At 48.2% G+C, this 23531-nt stretch overlaps 1 protein-coding gene across 3 annotated transcripts in view; it reads left to right on the top strand.

The window, feature by feature from the left end:
• Positions 1–19798, top strand: part of DPYSL2 (dihydropyrimidinase like 2) — a 164612-nt gene extending 144814 nt beyond the window's left edge. For all 3 annotated transcript variants that reach the window (XM_049711753.1, XM_004270684.4, XM_004270685.4), the window contains 6 exons: positions 8488–8644; positions 9331–9472; positions 11510–11680; positions 16204–16383; positions 17511–17676; positions 19603–19798. In XM_049711753.1, the coding sequence (XP_049567710.1) occupies positions 8488–8644; positions 9331–9472; positions 11510–11680; positions 16204–16383; positions 17511–17676; positions 19603–19694 (908 nt within the window). In that variant the 3' untranslated portion in view covers positions 19695–19798. The remainder of the gene's footprint in view (positions 1–8487; positions 8645–9330; positions 9473–11509; positions 11681–16203; positions 16384–17510; positions 17677–19602) is intronic.
• The last annotated feature ends 3733 nt before the right edge of the window (positions 19799–23531 follow it).

Genomic DNA, 23531 nt, shown 5'->3' with positions numbered 1-23531 from the left:
CCTGGCCGCCCTCGTGTCCTGTTCTCCTTGTGCTGGAGTGGCTCTTTGTAGATTACAGCGATATCTTCTGGGCTGAGGCTGGTCCTCTGTTCCAGCGGGAAGGTTCTTGGAAACTACTTTACTAAGTGCTGCTTCCAGGAGACGTGCTGTGAGCACCTTAATGCATTATGAATGCAGCACAGCCCTGCTGAACCTGCCTTTGACTGTGAGTACGGGTAATCACAACACGTGGTCTGTGCTTGGGAGTGTAGCTCCACTTACAGAAAGAAAGCCTGATCCTGTGTAGTGGACTTGGGGTGGGTCTTGGCTGGATCAGAACATGAGTATCATAGAAGAGTTCTCCCTCCCTTCCTCCCTCCCTCCTTTCTTCCTTCCTCCCTCTTTCCCCATTTTATTTCCCAACCTGATTGCCTCTTTGCATTTCTCCAGCTCGGTGTCTCCATTTCTCTCTTGACTTTCTTCTAGCTTTTTCCTGGTCTCTGTACCACTTTCTTGGTGTCTCTCTCTCCCTCCCCCCGACCCCTCATTCTTTTTTGATTCCTTTATCTCTCCCCATGTGTCTTTCTTTCTCTGTCAGCAAGGGAGCACTCTGACCTCTCTGGTTTGTTTCTGGTTCTCTGTGGGGTGTGACCCACGTGGATCCAGATTTTTTCACTGGTGGGTGAGTTGGTGCAAGACTTAGAACAAATTGCCCAATGACCGCTGAGTCAGCCTGTCCCAGGAGCTGATAGCCTCTAGATGGACCCAGCAATGAATTCCTAGCCCCTGTTCTTTGCAGCTCCCCTGGGGCCTTTGTCCTTAGGCTCTTCATGAAATGGTTGCTGCGATACCAGTTTTTTGGAAACCTGCCCTCTCCTGGCAGCTCGAAGGAACTGCCTTTTTGAAATGGAACATTCACTGAGAATCAGCTCTGAGTTGTTTCTAGGAGACAAGTGGATGATTACTGTCGGTGGCCCTCCCTCACCTGGGCCCTTTATCACCCAGGCACACATCTGCAATACGGGAATCAGCCTCAGCGCCCAACGCTCATCACAGAATCGCTGCTTCCGTGTAGCGGGGTGGGGTGGACAGCTGGCACGACGTGTGCAAAGGGGAAGTTGGGGGCAGCTTATTTTAGGAACCGTACCATACCCAGGTGAAAATAAGAGATAGAAAGTTAAGCGAACATTTTAATATAGTTTTAATATAATTAAACATTCAATTTAGCAGAATTGAAACACTGAGGCCATGTTTTCCAATTCGGATTCTCACTTGTCTGGATTTCAAGATGGAGGTGTCTCTGTTCTGGGGCAGGTGGCACTGGCCCTGCTCTGGGGCTGCAGAGGGAGCTCTGGGTTCCAGGCCTCCCTGCCGGCAGTGCTGAGGCTCCTTTCTCCTTTCTGCGTCTCAGTTTTCCCAACTGAAGACGCAGAGCTGGAGTCCAGGCCCTCTCAAATATCTGCGACTCAGCACCCCAGGATGTCGTTCTGTTGTCTTTATGACTTAGAGCCTGTGTGTGTATTGGGGGCTGAGCACCAAGAAGGGACCACTTCAGTGGTACATACATATACATACAATACAACGTAAAGCTGTATTGAGTGTTAGGGCTCTGGGATCAGTATCCTGTCCTGGATCAAATCCCAGCTCCACGAGGCGCTAGCAAGTGATGGTGGGCAGGTGACTTACCACCTCTAGGTCTCATTTTCCATCTGCAGGGGAGGATAGTCGTGGTGACAAAGGCAAAAGGATGATGCTTAAATGAGATAATGCACGTAAGGGCTCTGTAATAACGGTACCTACTACGATGATGATGAAAGAGTGAAGGGCTGGTTTAACTTTGGGCTTGTTAGAAGAGCAAAGCAAAGATGCCTCTGACCTGGGGCAAGGATTTTCTGCTGAGGATTGTTTTTCAGCTTCGGGTGCCTTCTTCCGGACCCTGGAGGCAGGTATGGGACGCTGCCAACATGCTGTGGCTCCTTTTCTTCTCCTATAAAATAGAGAGTTCCCTTATTTATTCCACGAACTTCTACTATGTGATACTTAAGGCATTTGAGCTGGAGGTGAGGAATGGTCCCAGCCCTGTTAGCTCCTTTACTAGCAGTGGGAGAGTGCAGGAGCAGATGGTCACATGGGAAATAGTTTATCAAAGAGGTGCGAGCCAAGTATGGTTAGAGCACAGAGGAAGGCGCCACTGTTCAGACACGCACTGCAGCCCCCTACCCGGTCTTAGAGGGGTCAGGCTGTGTAAAGCGACTCAACATCTCTGTGCGCATGTGAGCTGTTGAAAAAGCAGAACCCCATCAATGTCTAGAGCAGTAGCATCTCCCCTCACTGGTCCCCACGTGCCTCCCACCCAGAGACCTGCAGGTCCTAAATCCAAGACAGGAGTGTTTAGGTAAGTGAAGGTGTGAGATAGAGCGTGAGTGAGGACTGTTTCCACGGGGCTGCATTGCCCGTGCTGCTTCCTTCATTCTGTGTCCTTCCACAGGACAGCGTGTCACCAGCCCCACTCTGCAAATAAGGAAATGAAGACACAGCCAGCACCACGATACCTTGGGCAGTTTTCACTCTTCAAAAGAACTTAGACACAGGTCGATGTAATAGGCTCATGTCACAGAAAGGAAACTGCAATGCGGAGATTGACTATCTTGCCCCAGGTCATCCAGCCCGTGGGAAATAGAACCCTTAGTTCCAGACTCCGGGCCGGCTCTCTTTCCACTGAGGATCCAGTGTCGGGATTTCTCGCGAACAGGCACCCTCGGTCTGCATTTTGTCCGCATGAGGGTTCGAGCATGGCGCTGATGCCTTCCGTGTGTGAGTGGTGGCGCGTAGGCAGTGCCTGATGACCTCATCCCGTGCACACCCCTCCCCCTCCTCCCCCCTCCCCACCCCCGGAACCCAGATGCAGAAACGTTCGCAACCCAAACTTGAGACGAGACTTCCTATGCCCTGCGGGTCAGTGGGAATGGTGGCGGTGTAATGAGAAGCACATGGTCACGGGCCCCGTGAGGACTGACCCAACCTGGGGGACGATTCCTTCGTGTTAAGTTAATGCACAACCTAGTAATCTTGAACCCAGAGAGTGGCCCATGGGTTGGGCTGTGAATGTTATAAAATCTCACCAAGATCTGTGCTGGTCAGGTCTCTGGAGAAACACAACCAATCTCTCTCTCTCTCTCTATCTCTATCTCTCTTCCTCTCTTGCTCTCTCTCGCTCTTTCTCGCTCTCGCTCTCGCTCTCTCGCTCTATCTCGCTCTCTCGCTCTCTCGCTCTCTCTCTCTACCTCTCTCTCTCTCTCTCTCTCTCTCTCTCTCTCTCACACACACACACACACACACACACACACACACACACACACATTTTAAGGAATTGGCTCATGCCATATGGGCACCGGCAAGTCTGGAGTCTACAGGGTGGGCTGGCAGGCTGGAGACGCGGAAGAGTTGCCGTTGCAGCCGAATACCCTCACCTTAATGGCAGATGCTTGCAAGTTGGGAATTCAGTTCAGCCACTTGCAGGGTGAGACTCTGGGTTCAGTTTTCAGCTGGTTTAACGCTGAGGCCACTGGAGATGAGGATCTCTTTTGGGGCCGATGTAGAAACGTTTGGGTCATTTATGGGACCCTTGAGCTGGGAATTTGAATCCCTGAGCCATCCTTGCCTTTCCCCACTTTGTCCAGTGTAATTAGGAACAACCAGCTAATCTTGTTATACTCGGTTTGACAGAAATGTTCTAAGGTGTCAGATACACAGTTACCCAGAACTTTGCCTGTTTTAAGTACCGGGTGTGTTTTTTTTTCCCGTGCATTTCTTTTGCCCCATCACGCCATGTACTATCAGTGCTCTCTGAACTAGTGGGAGTGGAGTCATTAGTGCTTTAAATCACATCAGATTAGAGAGCCAACTTCAGAAACCCCAGAGCCAGTTCAGAAAACTTTAAGATTCCGTTCCTTTAGAACCACTCTTGATACCAAAATCTGACAGGGTTATCCATGGACAGGTGCCAGGGTGTTGAGTTCTGGCCTGAGAGGAGAGGGAGAGTGGTGTGTGTGTGTATTTGTGTAGATTTTTGTTTTTTTGGCTGTGCCAAGGGGCCTGCGGGATCTTAGTTCCCTGACCAGGGATTGAACCCAGCGCCCCCTGCAGTGGAAGCGCAGAGTCTTAACCACTGGACTGCCAGGGAATTCCCAGTGTTTGTGTAGTTTCTCACTGTGCTTTTGTGGCTGTGTTTTGAAATACACACACACACACACACACACACACACACACACACACACACACACGGTTTTCCGTTGTTTCTGCTCTGGATTTGTCCTCTTGCTTCTCGTTCCTGGGAAATGACTAACCGCCCGGGCGGAAGCTGTCAAACATATCTAAACCCCAGCCTTCCTTTCTTCTTCATGAATGCGCTCAGGCCCGTTGTAAATAAACACCACCCCCAGCCCTGCTGTTCCCAGCCATCCTAGGGAGCCTGCCAAAGGCCGGCCTGGGATCACATCCTTCAGTTTAGACTTTCCCCGCAGAAGGAGAGCAGGAAGGTCTAACTGCCACGAAGAAAACATCAGAAGCGTGTTTGGAGGAGGGCAGAAAGGCCAGTGAAGCCTGTTTGCTGGTTTATTATTATTAGTGGTAATTATTTCCGGCATGCAGTGCAGTGATGTCTGCGGCCTGACCGAGGTCCAGAAGCCCATCCATGGCTGTCTCAGGTACAGTGTTTATAAAACGGGCGGAGGTGGAGGCCTCCTCAGGACGGTGTAACTCCTGCCCTGCCTTTGGGGGCCGAAGAGAAGAAAACGCAAAAGACAGCAAGGACCTCTGAATCCCTGAACAGGGCAAAGCAGGAATGAGCTGCAAAGATGGCTTTCTCCCTGACTGACTTCACTCTGTATGACAGACTCTAGTAAGTCAGAAAGAGAAAAACAAATATCGTATATGAACGCATATATGTGGAATCTAGAAAAATGATACAGATGAACCTATTTGCAGGGCAGGAATAGAGACGCAGACGTAGAGAATGGACATGTGGGCACGAGGGGGAAGGGGAGGGTGGGACGAATTGGGAGGTTAGGATTGACATATATACACCACCGTGTGTAAAATAGCTAGCTAGTGGGAACCTGCTGTATAGCACAGGGAGCTCAGCTCGGTGCTCTGTGACCACCTAGAGGGGTGGGATAGGGAGGGTGGGAGGGAGGTCCACGAGGGAGGGGATGTATGTATACATAGAGCTGAGTCACTTTGTTACACAGCAGAAACTAACACACCGTTGTAAAGCAGCTATACTCCAATTTTTAAAAAAAGAAAGATGTCTTTCTCCTTCTCTAAGTGCCCACATCTTTGCTTGGCCCCGGCCCAGGAGTCCTGGCTCTGCCTTGGTCTAAGGAGGCAGGTCTGGTCAGCAGTGGCCTTGAATTCTGACCCACGTCTGGGTTTTGCATAGGCCGAAGGCCGAGTTCATTCCCTTGCGGCGAGGTGGGTGGGCCGGGGCATGGAGGGGAGGGGCCCTGTCTCCTCTCCCGGCTCCTCCACCCAAATCTGACTTGTATTTTGTAGAATAAGATGAAGGCCGAGGTCAAGGGCACTCACACTTGTAGGATTCAGGACACATTCCAGGAACCAGCCCCTCCTTGTACTCAAGTTTCCTTGTACTGAAGTGCGGATTCAGGGAGAGGGTGAGGAATATCAAATTATGGGAAATCAGGAAACTACTGATGCTCTTGCAAGGATGTCCAAAGACTGGCAGCCACTCTTTTTCTCCAGGCAGTTCTGTCTCTTGATTGGTTTCATGTCCACAAAGCCAGGAAACCTTTAGGGTTGCAGATCCTTTGTTTTCCTAGTGACTCGCCCAGACCTCACCTTCATGCTCAGTCAATAGCCAGTGGGACCTCCAGACTTGGCTGGCTTGGAAGAGCTACCCCCAGTTCAGCCAATTCTGGCCGACGCTCCAGTCGAAAACTGGCCCTTGCAGGAGCTGGGGCCTGGTCAGCCATTTGCATTTCATAGACGTGTACCTGCAGCAGCCGAGGCCTCCTTGTTGCGGGGTTTTACTCCTTTGGGATGAGCTAGAGTGGTTTTTGCAGCTGCCCAGCAGCTCCTTGACCCCGTCGTGCCTGGGAGGCTTTGAGTAGGTCAGGAACGCTGGGGACCTTCCAGGTGCTTCTGAGCATTACCCTTCTCTTCCTGGGGCTTCCTTCAGAGGGAGGCTTCCCCTGAGTGCTGGAGCCCTCCCTCCTGCTTGGGGATTGTCACCGATTTCCTCAAGTGAGCTGCCTGCCAGGCCTCCAGGGCCTCTAACACTCCCTGGCGGAACAGAGCGTCCTTTGTGAGATTCCTGAGGCTGGGGTCAGGGTAGGGGCCAGCTCCCGGAGCCAGCTCTCAGGGCAGCGGCTGTCCCAGAGTGGGTGTAGTGCTGTGTTACCAAGAGATAAAGTCTTGGAAGAGGCCGCGGAGAGGAAAGGAGACGCATTCCAGACTGAGGAGTGTTTGGCCTTGAGGGCCCTGGGTTTGGAGAAAAGGGCCCACTTGGAGGACCACTGTGGGGGCAGGGGAGCCCTTGGTGGGAGCAGGTAGAAGAGGTGAATTCCCGGTGGTGGTGAGGCTGGCCTGGGATCAAACTCCAGCTCTGATGCCTTTACTTAATAAAATATCTCACCCTTCAATCAGCTCAACACACGTTTACTGAGTCACTTTCCTAAGGGTATCTCCATCCAGTGGAAAAATAAAAAATTGATTCTTATTTTTTTTTAAATTGTATTGGCGTGTAGTTGAAGTACAGTGTTGTGTTAGTTTCAGGTATGCAGCAAAGTGATTCAGTTATGCATATATTCATTCTTTTTCAGGTTCTTTCCCCATAAAGATTCCTACAGAATACTGAGTAGAGTTCCCTGTGCTGTACAGTAGGTCCTTGTTGCCTATCTATTTTATATATAGTAGTGTGTGTTCATCCCAAACTCCTAATTTATCCCTCCCCTCCACGTTTCCCCTTTGGTAACCATAAGTTTGTTTTTGAAATCTGTGAGTCTGTTTCTGTTTTGTAAATAAGTTCATTTGTATCATTTTTTAAAAAATTAGATTCCACATATGAGTGAGACCATATGATATTTGTCTTTGTCTTAAAAATCAAAAGATTTAAAACCGAATGATTATTGGATTATTGGGGTGGAGGACGGGATGGAGTTTTTGGATGATGGTAGAGAAGAGACCAGTTTTGATATGAGGCCGGCCAATGAAAGGCATGAGATGCTTCAGTGAGAAGTTTGTTTCTATCCTTGAAGTCAGAAGGGCTCCTTGGGAGGATTTTATGCAAGAGAGTGACACGGGAAGATTGTGTTTTAGGACGATCACTCTGGAAGTTCCATGGAGAATGGATGAAGAGGTGGGGAAGGAGGTGAGCTGGGGAGGAATGAGGAAGTCCCGATTTTAAGGGAAGGTATGCAGAGTGGAAAGGAAGGATGCATTTAAGGCATTAAAGCATTGGCATTCGATGGATATAAATGATTCCCAATTTTTTGGCTTGGACATGAGTGGATAGAGAAGAGGACGTGATTTAAGCATCAGGAAATCAGCATTCTTTCTTGACAATATACTGCATTAGGCTAGGCTTCTGCAAACTCTGAAATCTCAGTAACGTAAGTGTGCAAAGTCCTTTCCTTTGCCCTCTTACAAAGTCTGCTGTGAATCTGGGGACCCTCAGGGTGGTGACTCGGGGATCCAGGCTGTCTCTTGGGCAGGTGTGGAGAGTTGCGTACTTGCTCTCAAATGCTTCATCCCACTGATGTCACGTATTGTTTCCTCTCTCAGCTCATTAACCAGAGCTGGACACTGGGAGAAGGGCTGGGAGACACTGGGAGAGCAGGGGGCATGTTTTGGTGAGCAGTGAGGTCAAGTGTGAGGTGCCCTGCATCACCCCAAATAAGAGTCTAGATGGCGCTCGGGATTGGGTGTTCGAATGCAGTCTGAGCTGGAGATTGTGAATAGATTCGGGAATCAACAGAACAGGAGGTGGAAATGTTTGGGATCCCCTAGCGGGAGAAGGTTGAGTTACAAGAGCAGGGGTAAGGGGGAGGGATTATTAGGAGGTTGGCATTACCATACACACACTACTATATAGAAAATAGGTACTCAGCAAGGACCTACTGTACAGCTCAGGGAACTCTACTCAATACTCTGTAATGACCTGCACGGGAAAAGAATCTGAAAAAGAATCGATATATGTATAACTGAATCACTTTGCTGTACACCTGAAACTAACACAACATTGTTAATCAACTCTACTCCCATATAAAATAAAAATTAAAGAAAAAGAAGGGCTTCCCTGGTGGCGCAGCGGTTGAGAGCCCGCCTGCCGATGCAGGGGATGCGGGTTCGTGCCCCCGTCTGGGAGGATCCCACATGCCGCGGAGCGGCTGGGCCCGTGAGCCATGGCCTCTGAGCAGGCAGTGAGTCCCAGCAGTGGTGGTTTCCTCCCCGCTCTTTGCACAGCGCTCAGCTCTGCCCTCTGTTTGTCAGGGACCGTGGTGTATGGCGAGCCCATCACCGCCAGCTTGGGGACTGACGGCTCCCAGTACTGGAGCAAGAACTGGGCCAAGGCTGCTGCTTTTGTCACCTCCCCGCCCCTGAGCCCCGACCCGACCACTCCGGACTTTCTGAACTCCTTGCTGTCGTGGTGAGTGTTGGCGACTTGTTCCCACCTTCCGTTCTTGGTCTTTCCTTGCACCAAGCTGACCGGCGGGTTCCAACATGGTGGGCAGAAGCAAACTTGCAAACAGAGACCTCGTTCTCCAAACTCGGATTGCCGGACGGCAGCAGGGGATTGTCACCCTGACGCTTTTGGGGGCAATTCTGGGTAAAAACCAGGGCCATCTTGAAAGTCAACCAAAGGGGATGAATGAGGTAGCAAAAGGGTTCTACTGTGGCGCGGTGTCACTCGTAAGATACCTCACAAACTAGACGTAGATACACAGCATTAGAATGAAGCTTCCGCGTCAGGCCATAGCTTCCCAAATTTCCTGTCTCCTGAGGGGAAGACAGTTAAGTCAAAAACTTTCAGTGGCCTGGCCCATTAAAAAGTACATTCAAGGGGCTTCCCTGGTGGCACAGTGGTTGAGAGTCTGCCTGCCGATGCAGGGGACACGGGTTCGTGCCCCGGTCCGGGAAGATCCCACATGCCGCGGAGCGGCTGGGCCCGTGAGCCATGGCCGCTGAGCCTGCGCGTCCAGAGCCTGTGCTCCACAACGGGAGAGGCCACAACAGTGAGAGGCCCGCGTACCACAAAAAGAAAAAAAAAAGTACATTCAAGGATGATCTGAGGTCAAAGATTAGTGAAAAGCCAGTGGTATGTTTTCCTTCCAGTGGAGATCTCCAGGTCACTGGCAGTGCCCACTGTACCTTCAACACTGCCCAGAAGGCCGTAGGAAAGGACAACTTCACCCTGATCCCTGAAGGCACCAATGGCACGGAGGAGCGGATGTCCGTCATCTGGGATAAGGCTGTGGTAAGGGGCGATGGTCTCACACAGGGGGAGGGCTCAGCTTTCTCCTGCCTCCTCATCCGAGGGCCCTGGGCCTCATGCAGGCCTGGAAACGGCAGTTGAGAGAATTCTAGAAACTGGAACTTGTGTGGTAATATTTCTTAGGTTTGGAAATCTAAGACCACTCCTCAGAGGTCATTTCCTCCTAAGTATCCCATATGTATTTGTCACCATTGTCGTCTGTGGACCAGTAGAGACTGGAAAAAACCAGTCTTTACCATATGACTCTTTCGATCAGTCCAGAAAAAGCTTCCTTAGCAACCTGATGACTTAGTTAATCCACTCGTGGAAATGGACTCAGTTTCCTTAAAATGGTCTTTTGGACTCTCTGGGCTCAGCCTGCTTTGAACATGTCCTGACCTTTAAGGGATCTGTGGGTTTTTTTATTTTTACTATTTTAAAACGTAATAACAATAGGTTTTCTGTTTCTTAATGAATTTTTTCAATTATGTAAACTGTGTATCGTTATTCCAAAAAGAAAATAAAAATCACTTATGACACCCTATTTCAGATACAACTGCAATGAACGTTTTAGCAAATGTCTTTCATTTTTTGCCAGTGAGAGATTGCACGTGTGTGTGTGTGTGTGTGTGTGTGTGTGTGAGTGTGTGACTGGAATACTATTTTGCAGCCTATCTTTTAAAAAACCTATAGCATGAAAACGTCTCCACATCCTTAAACATACTTGAACAACTTGGTTTTTAAGAGCAGACCATTCCATCTTAATGCTGAACTGTAATTCATTTGTAATTCTTTGGTTGGTCACTTATGTTGTTTCTGATTTTCTTACTGGGATGAACACCCTTATAGCTACATCCTTGGATACATCTTTAATGATGCTTGTAGGAGAAACTTCTAGAAGTGGTAGTGCTGGGTCAAGGGGTGTGCATATTTTTAAGGCTTTTGATATATATTGTCAAAATTCCTTCCAAAAAGATTGCACCAATTTGTATGCTGCCAGCAATATGTGGCATTGCCCAGTTACTCCTACCAGATCTGAATTGGTGTTATCATCAAAAAACCCAAAGTATCACCGATTTGATTGGTGAATGTTGTGTCTCATTGTTTTACATTCAGTCTCTTCAGTGACTGACAAAAGTGTATATTTCTTTTGTATGTTTTTGGCCATTTGTATTTTTCTCTCCCTCTTACTACCTGCTCATTTCCTTTGGCCATTTTTCTGTTGCATTTAGAGCAGGTTTCCTAACTCGGAGAAATGCATTCATCTCCTCAAATTCTGCACTTAAAGGGACATGAGGCGCAAGTGGTAGAGACGAGAAGGTGGGGGGCAGGACATGGGGAGTGTGATTGGCACCCAGGGTTTGCTGCGGGACGGGCGGCTGAGACTCCCATGTTGGCTGGCCTACAAGGTCTGTGCCTATATCTTTGAAGAGGACATAAGCCAAATGATGTTTCCTGAAGAGGCCCTGCAACCCCTTCAAATTTTTTTTTAAACTTTTTACTTTGAAATGATTATAGATCCAGAGGAACTTGCAGAGATAGGACAGAGAGGTCCTGTGTACCCTTCACCCAGTTTCCCCCATGGTTACATCTTACATAATTAGAGTGTGATATCCAAACCCAGAGATCGACAGTGGTGCAACGTGTGTGTATAGTTCTGTGCCATTTTGTCATATGTAGATCCATGTAACCATCACCTCAATCAAGATAGAGATGTCCTCCGTCACCACAGAGACCCCTCTCCTACTGCCCCTTTATAGTCACACCCACCCCTAACCCTTGGAAGAATCTCCGTCTCACCCCTGGTCTGTCCATCTCTATAACTTGGTTATTTTGCCAATGTTGCAGAAATGAAATCATACAGTATGTGACCTTTGGAGGTTGTTTTTTTCACTCCGTATGATGCCTTTAGTATCCAAGTTGTTGTGTGTATCAAAAGTGTGTTCCTTTTTATGGCTAAGTAGTATTCCACCCTCCAACTTTTTAGTCTGCTTCTGTTGTGTGTGTGCGTGTTGTGCATGTGTGTGTTGTCCTCCTCAGGTCACTGGGAAGATGGACGAGAACCAGTTTGTGGCCGTGACCAGCACCAATGCAGCCAAAGTGTTCAACCTTTACCCCCGGAAAGGCCGCATTGCTGTGGGATCCGATGCTGACCTGGTCATCTGGGACCCTGACAGCGTGAAAACCGTCTCTGCCAAGACCCACAACAGTGTAAGGCCACGTAGACCCCGTCCAAACGAATTACAGTCACAGAAAGGGACAGAGGCAGGGAGAGTCCTCAGGATTTATGAAAAGAACTCGCTGTGATAGGAAAGAACTCTTCCCCAGGATGTTATAACTTGCAATTTACTGAGAAAAAATAGCTCTTTCCTTTTCGTTAGTGAGGTCAATAAGACTGTTAATCTTATCACTTTGGAGTACAATGGCCTCTCTCTGGATAGAGGTCTCTATCTATGGACCTTCAGAGCCTCCAGCGTCATGCCTGGACGTCAGAAGCTTCTAGAAGTCAGGCAGCATTCCATTTTAATAGTTTGGTGCAGCACCTCTCATGGCGTCCCTTGGTGCAAGGGATCCAAATAAAACATTCAAATGTCCACTCCCGAGATGCCCACTGGGCACTTTTATTCTTTGAAGCAACTGTTTTCTCATGTCAGTGTTGTCGTCCGAAAGCCTAAAAGGCAGATGCTCTTATGTCCTAAAGGAATGAATTGACTTTGAAGGAATAGAAGAAATACGCTGGCAGCCGTTCTGATTAGGAGTTTAGGATCTGCAGTTCTGGGGTGTCTCTTGCCTTTCGGTCTAGACTGCGGAGATTGGGGATGCCCTGTCTTGTTAATGGGACCCTGGGCAGGTGACCTCGTGTCATGTCTCAGGCTCGTCAGCTGGGAATGAGGAGCTTAGACGAGGCCCCTGGGTGTCCTGTGATTCTGCGAGGTCAGTGGGCATTAGGTAGAGGTGTAGGTACCATTGGTTCTTCGTAGAAAAAATTGTGTGTGTCTGTTTAATATTGAGAGGCCAAGGACAAAGGGAGAGCTTTGGAAAAGAAATGGGCCTAGGACAGAGTGTTTTATGTCAGAAACCCGTATGACTCTTGAAGTGAATTCTTAGTGAATGAAGAGGCTCTTGAAGATCAAGGTCTAAATTGAAAGCCTGCTCAGTGGGGAATCTATTCTAGATTGCCCACCCCAGGTGGCCTGGGCCAGCAAGTCCCAACACCTCCTCCAAGGGCCAGCTCAGGGCTGGGCTTCTGGCATTTCTCCAGGACAGCACTGGACTCTTGGCCAAATCCCGGTCCTCTTTCTCCTTTGGGCAGAGGGGCTTAAGGTGCCCTGGCGCCCATGGGTGCCAGGATGGTGGGTGCCTTTAGGGAAGGCTGCTCGGCTCTCAGTATTAATAGTTGGCTCTTCCCTTCTTCCACACTGGCTGGCTTAGCTACGCAGCAGAGCCTTACAGCCGCACCAACTTGTGACTTAGATCATAACCTCCCGGGGGTCCAGAATTGGCTTCTTTATGGGCAGGGGTCTTAGGGACCTGCCTGGTGAACCTATCTCTTCCTATGCATTTAGCATCACAGCTCCATTTACCCTTTCATTTGGCCTTCTCAATAAAGGGATGGTATTATTATCCCAATCGGGAAGATAAATAAACGGACCCTTAGAGAGCTTAAGTGACCAGTCTAACATTACATAGCTATTTTGCGGTGGAGCCAGAATTAGAACCCAAAATTGTCCAGGGCTCTTCCCTGCCAGACTGCGTGTGCAGCCTGTTGGTCAGGGTTAGAGGGAGAACATGCTCCTCCTCCCTTCCAGAGTCCCCCTCCCCAGAGGTAATGGAAAGGGCAGACTGGACTCATCATGTAAGCTGCAGATGACCTAGCTAGGGAGCCTGCGTTTGGAGTTCTTAACCCAGCGCAAGACAGGATGTAAAGGAGTGATGATTTGAGAAGACAGATGCTGCTCTCTGGACATTCAGTAGCACTGCCCTGGCTTTACCTCCAGGCAACCCCATATAGGAAATCATGGCTTCTAGAAGTGCCTCTTGCCCGTCCTCACCTGTTTGAAAGAGCCCCCACTAAGCATGCTTGTGCAGCTTTAATTATCTGGGAGAACGCAAGCAAGAGGCTTTCCCCGTGTGATACAGTGTTTCCTACCATGGGGCTAGTTAACTTTAATTTGGAGCAGTAAGCTAACTCTTGTTGACAGCGCTGTTGCTAAGTCTCTGCTGGATTTGCCAAGCATCCAGCCAGATGAGTCATTTTAGGAGACCTATGTGGATAGAGGTTAAAAATGTCTCTACCTGGTAAGTGACGAAGCCTCAGTGCCTCACAGTTGGACAGAGTAGGCTCTGAATGCCCCGAGCGGTGATCTGACCATTGAACTTGTTAATTTTAAGTCACTTAGAGTCATGGGACTGGTTCCTCCATCTTTGAAGACTGGGAGGTGGCCCAAAGCTCTTCTGGGCACTGTGGTCAGTCATTTACAGGCAACTAAACTCAATATCTGCGTCTTAGGATGTCTTCCGACACTAAAGGGCTTGCAGTCTTGTTGGGAGAGTGCAATAAAAAACCAGACAGTCAATCAGGGATTTTCTAAATGCCTACCTAGTGCTGAGTAGTGGGCTAGATGCTTTTGTTCCTTTTATTTCTTGTGATCCTAGCATCATTTCTGTAAGGTGGGCCATGTCCCCTCATAGATGAGGATGCTGGATCTCAGATCAGTGCAAGGGATTTGTCCAAAGTCACTCAGCTGGCCAAGAGCAGACCTGGGATGTGGGCCCCAGGCCGATGGTACCATGGCCAAAGTTGTCTCCATGACTCCAGGAGGTCACAAGAGGAGCTTGTATAGACAGCCGTGCAGGAACATGGAAGAGATGGGGCTCGATTCACCCCTTAAAGGATGACCCTTTCAAAGGTCATTTCAGAGTGGACCGAATTCTCTGCTGGTAATCTACACCCATATGATGCTTCTTATGTTGTCCTTTTCACATAAGCCTTGCACGGGAGGCAAGTGAGAAAACTGAAGGTCTGAGGCAGGATTAATTGGATCTGCCTGGAGTCACACAACTCCTGAATTTCACCAGATCTAAGATGCCACTGATTTTAAGATATTCCATTAGTTTAGGCGCTGCTGTGAAAGAAAACGTACCCAGGAGGAGGAGTCTAATGCAAGACTCCTTTAAAAATAGTGCTGCTGAGGGCCAGCTCGTTCCGAGTTTGGGATAATGGGATGTGGATCTGCCAGACAGAAAGTGTGGCAAAGAATATTGCCTTCCTCGACCTTGGCCTTGGGTGCAGAAAGGGCAAAAATGGCTCCTCTGAACTGAGTCAAGGCAAGTTGGTGGTCTGAGTCCTGCATCCAGCAATGGTCCAGAAAAACCAGAGGCGGAGACTTTCTCATAAGACGGCCCCGGTGTGGTCATTCCCCAGGCCAGTGGGAAGAGCTGACCCCAATTCCCTGGAAGGACTCGGTTCAGCCTGGGCTGACACTGCCTGTGCAGCTCCATGTGCTGTGAGACACATTCTCATTTCAGGGATGAGCGTCTTAGAACCGATGAAAAGCTTGGGGGGGACACACTTCGGTCCTGGGAATTTGGTCCCGGGAATCCACGTGTAGAGACCCCTTCCCTCCCCCAGGTGCCTCTTTCCCTCATTCCTTCAGTAGCTTCCACGTTACTCCTTTGAGTCTCTGAGTAGGGCTGCCAGCCCCCTGTTGCCCTTTTCTGTCAACACCACTGGTCGAATGTGAGCTGTAGAGCCAGCCTGGGGCTTCTCCATACTCACCAGCCTCTGCACCAGGCAGGGGTTGTTACCCTGAATGGCAGTGCAACAGCTCTAGTCACAGACGGACTCTTTAGTGCTGATAACCTGGTCTGAATCTCCCCAGAAGCCCAGCTGCTTTTTATGGATGGAGCTGCCTATTAATTCTCCAGGTCCGGCCACGTGTACCTGTGAGCAGGGCAGGCGTCTGGAATCCGGGGAAGAAGCAGTGGAGGAGTTGAGGCTTTACCATTGACTGTAGTGCCCCTATTTCCTGTTGTCACAGCAACAAACTCACTCAGAGACCCCACATAGTTTCCAAGAGGGCACGTGGATGCGTCCCCCTTTCACCGTGAAAAGCTGGAAACTAAAAGGATGGCTGCCTTGTTGGGAAATTAAACCTCAAACATTTTATCAAAGGCCTGTCTCTGGAGTTACCACAGTCCTTTCATTTAGGAACGTCAGCTTGACCACATCTCTTAAGAGATTGGAAATCCAGGCAAACCAGTGGGAAAACCTACTCGTGGATGGCTCATTTCAAGATTAAATTTAGAACTTGGTCAGAGAAGGCTTCTTGGGATTTTAACCTGATTGGAGCTTGAGTTAGTAAGAACAAAGCCACCGCTAATACGAGGCATCATTTTCTTACATTCGTGTGGCATTTACAAACCCTCCTGCTTTTCCATACGATTTTTCTGTTCAATTATTGTTACCCCCCCATTTTTTTTTTTTTTTTTTGGTGCCGAAACCCAGGAATGAACAAACGCAAATTTTTGAGAGGTAGGAAAGATTATTCCATGTTCTAGACAGAATTAAGACATAGAGATTAAGTCCTGTTGGGTGGCCAGTCAGGAGAGGGAGTTCATCTCTGGGCTTTTCTTTCGTCCGAGTGATGTTGGGTCATGGGTGCCGCCAGATCGATGAGATCTCGCCAGGATGGAGGGTGGATTCTGAAGTTTACTGTGTTCCCTTCCTCTAGTCTCTCGAATACAACATCTTCGAAGGCATGGAGTGCCGTGGCTCTCCCCTGGTGGTCATCAGCCAGGGGAAGATTGTTCTGGAAGATGGCACCCTTCATGTCACCGAAGGCTCTGGGCGCTACATCCCCCGGAAGCCCTTCCCTGACTTTGTTTATAAGCGTATCAAGGCAAGGAGCAGGGTGAGTACCTCTGATCTTATGAGTGGTTCCTATTGTGGATTAAGTTCAATTGCAAAATCACTAAGCACCTTGAGTCAGACTACTGAGGTATATACAGAGGATTCATAGATAAGGGAAACGCAGTCTTTTTATTCCTGGAGTTCAGAATGCCAGCGGAGGAGCCAGGCATGTCTGCAGCCAGCCGGATTGAAGTGAGACTGCTGTCATGAGGAGTGTGTGATGAGACTCAGAGGAGGGAACCGCTGCTGCGGAGTCTTTTTTTTTTTTTTTTTTTTTAATAAATTTATTTTATTTATTTATTTTTGGCCGTGTTGGGTCTTCGTTGCTGTGCGCGGGCTTTCTGTAGTTGTGGCAAGCAGGGGCTACTCTTTGTTGTGGAGCACGGGCTCTAGGCACACGGGCTTCAGTAGTTGTGGCACGTGGGCTCAGTAGTTGTGGCGCACAGGCTTAGTTGCTCCGTGGCATGTGGGATCTTCCTGGACGAGGGCTCGAACCCGTGTCCCCTGCATTGGCAGGCAGATTCTTAACCACTGCACCACCAGGGAAGCCCTGCTGCGGAGTCTTAAGGGAAAGTGTCATGGGCAGAGGGCATTTTGAGTTGGATCTTGAAGGTTAAGTAGAAGTTGGATAAGTCAAAGAAGAGAGACAAGGGAATTAAGTAGAGAGAATGTTACTAGCATGGAAAATGTAGAGAGTATTCAGGACGTGGTGAACGGTCTCCAGCACTGGTGCTTGGGGACTGTGAGGCAGGGAAGGGGTAGGGATGTAAAGGAATTAAAGGGACAGTAAGATTGGTAAGTATGGGGCCAGGTCTTGAACGTGAGACCAGATCCTCTTCACAGCATGTTTGGGAATTCCTGCAGGGTTTAAGGTGAAGTGTCTTGGGAGAAAATAGGAAGAACTGTTTATCAGTTTTTATATGACCCATGTTGGGGTAGCTTTGCCCTGGAGCCAGGGGCCCTGCCTCATGCTGACATCTGTCCCTGCTGTACCCGACCATAGAAAGCCCTCCATCCCCAAATGTCACCGGCCCATCCTGGCACCTGTTCCTTCCCCATCAGGAGGGTTGCCAGGGAGGCGTCCTCTGTGAATGTGGCCTGAGTCGAGGGGCTCTTGTGTTTTTGCAGCTGGCAGAGCTGAGAGGGGTTCCTCGTGGCCTGTATGATGGACCTGTGTGTGAGGTGTCTGTGACACCCAAGACAGTCACTCCGGCCTCCTCGGCTAAGACGTCTCCGGCCAAGCAGCAGGCCCCACCTGTCCGGAACCTGCATCAGTCTGGATTCAGCTTGTCTGGTATGGTTATGGTTTGGTCAGGGCCCAGTTCTGCAGGGCTGTGCTCCGTGTTGCTGGTGGGTCTGGGATCACTTTTGAGAAGGAGAAGTGGTGGAAGTGAATGATGGACCTATTCTTCCCAAAGATGTAACTCACTAGAGATGTAATTCATAGCAGATGACGGGTTGGGTTTCAGAATCTTGACACGAGTCTATATCACATATAATGTCATGATGTGTACACTGTGTGTCATACCCAGGATATTAGAGGACATTTTTTCAGCGCATCATGTCCATTGTGAAAAAGGGTATTGTGGCGTTTTAGGACTCTCTTCTCCCCGACGTATGCAATATACTGCAGTGGTTCAGCTTGTGGAATCTAGAGTTTCAACAGCTTAACTTCGTAGCCCAGATTCGAACTGTGCCTCCCGTCTCCTCACCTATAAGATGGGTATAATGTTAGTAGTTACCTCATGGGGTTGTTCTGAGGATTAGATGACTTCATATACATGTAAACTGCTTAGAATCAAGCCATTTGATAATTGTTAGCTATTTGCCTGGATAAACTGTGTGATGTCAGGGGAGGTGAGAGGGAAGAGTCCAGATTTTAGAGCTTCCTTACTTGAACTTCAGTATTTCATTTTGCCTGGGATTAAAAACCTACTTTTCTAGTTCCTTGAGTCACAGATACGTATCTAAATTTTTATGGTGGGTTAAAGAAACAGTAAAGCAGATACATTTTTTTTTCTTGTCAGATATACTGGTTTTTAGAAAGTTGCCATATACAGATTACCCATTTTCAAAAAATTTAAAAATAATGAAAATTAGTTTTCCCGTAAAGTAACATGGGCATGATACAGTCTGTGCTGTCTTTCACCAGGCCATTGAAATATAAAGACCATCATGACACCTGTCATTTTTTAAAAAATTTTATTGAAGTATAGTTGATCTACAATGTTGAGCTTAATTTCTGCTGTACAGCAAAGTGACTCTGTTATACATATATATTCTTTTTCATATTCTTTTCCATTATGGTTTATCACAGGATATTGAATATAGTTCCCTGTGCAATATCTAAAAAAAAAAACAGACTCACAGACATAGAGAACAGACTTGTGGTTGCCAAGGGGGAGTGGGGTGGGTGAGGGATGGAGTGGGAGTTTGGGGCTAGCAGATGTAAACTATTATATATAGGATGGATAAACAACAAGGTCCTACTGTAGAGCACAAGGAACTATATTCTATATTCAATATCATGACTCCTATCTTTGATTACACAGAGGATGGATAGTGTTAGGGGAACAGAATGCACCTCTGGAAAAGCCACACTCGATTTGATCACTGAGAATAGGGACAGGATGTAGTCTGAGTTGCTCAAAAACCTGAAATATCGTGTCCTTTTACATATAGTTCTACTTTTTAGGTCTGGGATCCAACTAGCTTCCACAAGGATGGCTTTATTCAGTATGTGATTCCTAGGCCACGTGAGGCCCATCCTTTTTTTGTAGCTTATACTTTTGGTGAGGTTTTAGAAGGACAAAGAATGGGCCTGACACTTTTTCTCCCAAGCTATGTTATTTCGTTACAAAACAGAAATAGAGTCACAGATGTAGAAGCCAAACTTATGGTTACCAAGGGGGGAAAGGGAGGGGGGAGGGATACATTGGGAGATTGGGATGGACATATACACACGACTATATGTAAAATAGATAATCAACGAGGACCTACCCTATAGGTCAATACTCTGTAATGACCTAGATGGAAATAGCATCTAACAAAGAGTGAGGTATGTATATGGATAACTGACTCACTATGCTGTACAGCAGACACCAGTGTAAATCAACTAGACTCCAATAAAAATTAATTTAAAAAACCCAAGCTATGTTATTTCGGTTTAGAGCAGGGATCCGTATAGCTTTCTCTGACCCTCATCTTCTCTCGTCTCCAGGTGCCCAGATTGATGACAACATTCCCCGCCGCACCACCCAGCGCATCGTGGCGCCCCCTGGTGGCCGTGCTAACATCACCAGCCTGGGCTAGAGTTCAGGGCCGCCGTGCAGTCGGCTTAGGGATGGGGGATGGGACACCTGAGGACATTCGGAGACTTCCTTCCTTCCTTCCTTCCTTCTTTTTTTTTTTTTAAAGAGCCTGTGATAGTTACTGTGGGGCAGCCAGTTCCTGGGGCTCCCTCTCTCGGGCCCCCCGCACTCCGTCCCTCACCCGGAGTCACCAGTTTTGGTCACCCACCTCCCTACACATCTACGAATATCACACCTGCGTCTCTCCACCAGGCCCGTACACAGAACTGCGTCCAACACTCAGACATGCGAAACAAAGCAAATCACAGTGAGGGTGTTGCTCATCTCCAGCCTCTGTTGTGCTTGCATCATCTTCCTTTCCATCAGGGGGAGGGGAAGATAAAGTGAATTGCCCAGAGCTGCCTTTTTCTTTTTAAATATTTAGAAAATTTTCCTTTGTGGGGCTGCAGGTGGGGTGGGCAGGGGAAGGGGGGGAGAGGTTTGTTTTTCTTTAAATACTAAATTGGAAAGCCTAATGCAATATTAATACAAGGGGTTTGAACTGGACATCCTAATGATGCAATCGTGTCACCTTCAAGCTGATTCAGGGTGGTGGGCACACTCGTCATGTCCCTCCTGAGAGGCTGTACAGCGTCCACACCGCCATTCCATCATCTTCTGGGTCAACTGTTAATAAAGGGCAGGTTTTCCTTCTGGCCTAGATTTTGCTGCAGATGAAATCTTTGGAGGCCTCTCTTCTCCTCTCTTCACCTCTCTTCTGCTTGCACTCTCTCCCTCTTGCTTCTTCATTCACGGATATTTTCACGTGTCTGGCTCTTTCTTTGTGTTTCTTCCAGCCTTCGTCTCTGACATGCTGTTTTTGCCTTCTATCCCCCGTGGTCTTTTCCAGTGACCAGGTCCGCCATTTTACTGTGGCCCCACGAACCTGCCTGGAAAGATACGAGCTTTGTCATCGCAACCATCGTAATGTGCTATCCTAGTCCATATAAGACCAGCGCTACCCACCCATGTCTCCAGGATGTGCGATTGAGTTTGAGATGCTTCCCAGGTGCAGAAAAGGGCCAGGTTATCCACACTGTCACACGCGGGCCCAGGATAGACCTCAGACAGTGCCGAGCTGTTGAAGAAGTCTGAGGCTCTAGGACCTGAGAGTTTTTCCTCTGTGCAATGCTAAGTGGCTAAAGACACAAACAAATCTGTAAATCAAGCCCAACACCCAAGGGAGCCCGTCAGCCTCAAGCCAGCCACCAGCTCAGAGGTGCTGAGCTGATGGTGGTCTGGCCCTGAGGGCCTGCTGTTTACCAACTGGGTAGTTTTGGGGATGCCAGAGCACACTGGGCTTCTCACTTTGGAGGAAAAGAAATTTGTTTTCTTGTCCAATTATTTAGAAAGACATCACGCAACATAGGGAAGCCTGCTAACCTCGGGAAACCCATGGGAAATTTGACTTAAAGACCATTTCAGTTTGCAAGAGGAAAAATCTGTTTTGTGAGTCAGAGCTCTTGTGGGGAGAAAACCTTGTAAATTTGACGAGTGGCCCCTTAGAGACCGCAGGCGACCTTGTGTCCACACCCCGCCCTCTCCTGGTCTCGGAGACCCTTTCCACTCGCTGCCTCATGCTTGTCCCTGTCTTAGCTGAGCTTTGTTGCATCTCCTTCCAAGCGTGTTTACAGGTCCTCCCAAGCCACGTTATGTTTGCAGGCTTTTATAAAACCAAATCTGCTTTTGTAAAGCGTAACATCAAGAAGTAGCTCATCCCATCATGACACTCGTCTCTCCACATGTTCTGCCTTTGGGGTTATGGCTGGGGTTTCTTTTGTTGTTGTTGTTGTTTGTTATTTTAAAAGTAAATTGCACTTTTAAAGAATAATTGGTTAACTTAATATATTTGCTTTTTTTCTTCTCATCTGCCCTTCGAGGGAATTTGAACCAGTCGGAAAAAAAATTTTGTTTCAATTCTGAGAAACGCTTGCAGCTCTCTTCTCTTCACTTGAGTCTTCCTGTTTTTCCATGATGGTCATTTCGGTTGTTTCGATTGTTTCCTTCAAACAACTTAAAACCTGAAGATTTCCGCAGGCTGTGTAAGCATGTTTACCTGTTGGCTTGCTTTGTGTGTCTGTTAAATGAATGTCATGTGTAAATGCTAAAATAAATTGACCGTGTCTCAGAACTGAATAACTGCAGTGACCTGATGCTCTAAACCAGTGTAGAATTTAATCATAGATGGTTTTTAATCCTTGGAATTGTGATTGTGACCCACGAGTGGAGGAACTTTCAGTGCTAAAGCTGATTATGTGTGTAGCCAGAAGAGTACCTTTTTTTTTTTTTTTTTTTTGTTACCACTGTCTTAATGGCAAAATAATTATGGTAAAAAAAACAAGTCTCGTGTTTATTATTACTTAAGAACTCTGTGTTATATTACCATGGAACGCCTAATAAAGCAAAATGTGGTTGTTTCCGGGTGTGTCTGTGTTGAGATGTTCAAGGAGGTGGCTGCTCGGCCCGGGCCTCCATCAGAACTTCCCTTTCTGGAAGATTCTGGTTGCCTTTGGCCTCGTTTTGATGCCTGTGTCAATTCAAGTGTTTTCACTGAGTGTTGCGGGTGGTTCTGTCCAGGCCACTGAGGTCTAATTCTGGGCGGAGCCCTGAGTCTCAGAAATTCATAGACTCTACCCCAAGACAGGCCAAGGGAGCCTCTCGAATCGAGCTGCACACGTTAAGTCGGGAATTGTGTCACCTTCAAGCTGATTCAGAAATCCGGTGGGACCATGTGGGTTAGTGTAGTGACCCCCGGGATCTGTGCGTCCTTAGAGCTTGTGCACTCTGGGAAATCCTCAAGCCACAGGGGGGGCATGGAAGATAAGAGACTGAGATATATGGGCCTGCATCCAGAGTCCAGTTAAGGAGCTTGCAGGAGGGAATTCCCTGGTGGTCCAGTGGTTAAGACTCCTTGCTCTCACTGCTGGGGGCCTGGTTCAATCCCTGTCGCGGGCCAAAAATAAAGGAGCTTGCAGGAAACCAGGACGCAAAGCACACGTTCCTCTACCCTCCAGGCAAGTGCCAAGAATGCACATCGTGGGGGGAGGGTGAGCCATGCCCACCCCTGCCTACCGGGTGCTTGGTTCCCATAGTTACCTTGTTAACTGGCATCGGTATTATTGGTTCACAAAACTGCACGAAGAGGGTGTGTGCTTGGGGGCTCCCCTGGCCCATCATGTGGTTGATGAAGTCTTTTACTCTTTTCTCTTGTTTTCTATGCAGCCCTATGCAAACAGGATAGAAGGTACAAATATATGCACACAGATAACAAAAATATGCACACTCTACCAAGCTTTGATGAACAGGGTGTTTGAGTTAAGGGAAAATAAGAGCAGGAAAAGTAAGAGAAGGTCGGCGTTTGGTTGGTACAACACACTGCCATGAGGTGGTAAATTTGTGAGGGAACGCGGAGTGTTCTAGCAACAAATAGAAAAAAAAGAAAAACATAGCCAGAAGACTGTATAACATCTATAGTGACCCGAAGAGGAATTAGTCCTTCCAAAAGAATACAGAGATTCCTGGTCCGCAGCCCTGAGGGCAGGTCCTGATTCCCCCAAGAGTCCAAGGGTCGTCCACACCTGCTGTGAGGCTCGCCCTCTGACGGAGAGGCCCGTGAAGATGCTGGGAAGAGGCTTGTGTCCATCTGAGGAGGGAATTGAAGGCAGGTGGCCAGAGAGCAGGTACTCTAAAGAGGGGAGTCCCATGGGTGCCAGGTGGCTGAACAACGGGGCCAGGTATATAACTCTGGTGGTATAATTTAATCCAAAGACAGATGTTAGAGCATCTAGAATAAGTAAGT

This window comes from Orcinus orca, chromosome 6, assembly GCF_937001465.1.
Source record: "Orcinus orca chromosome 6, mOrcOrc1.1, whole genome shotgun sequence".
NCBI classification, from domain to species: Eukaryota; Metazoa; Chordata; class Mammalia; order Artiodactyla; family Delphinidae; genus Orcinus; species Orcinus orca.
The sequence above is the reverse complement of the archived record's forward strand: the minus strand, read 5'-3'. Positions and strand labels throughout refer to the sequence as shown.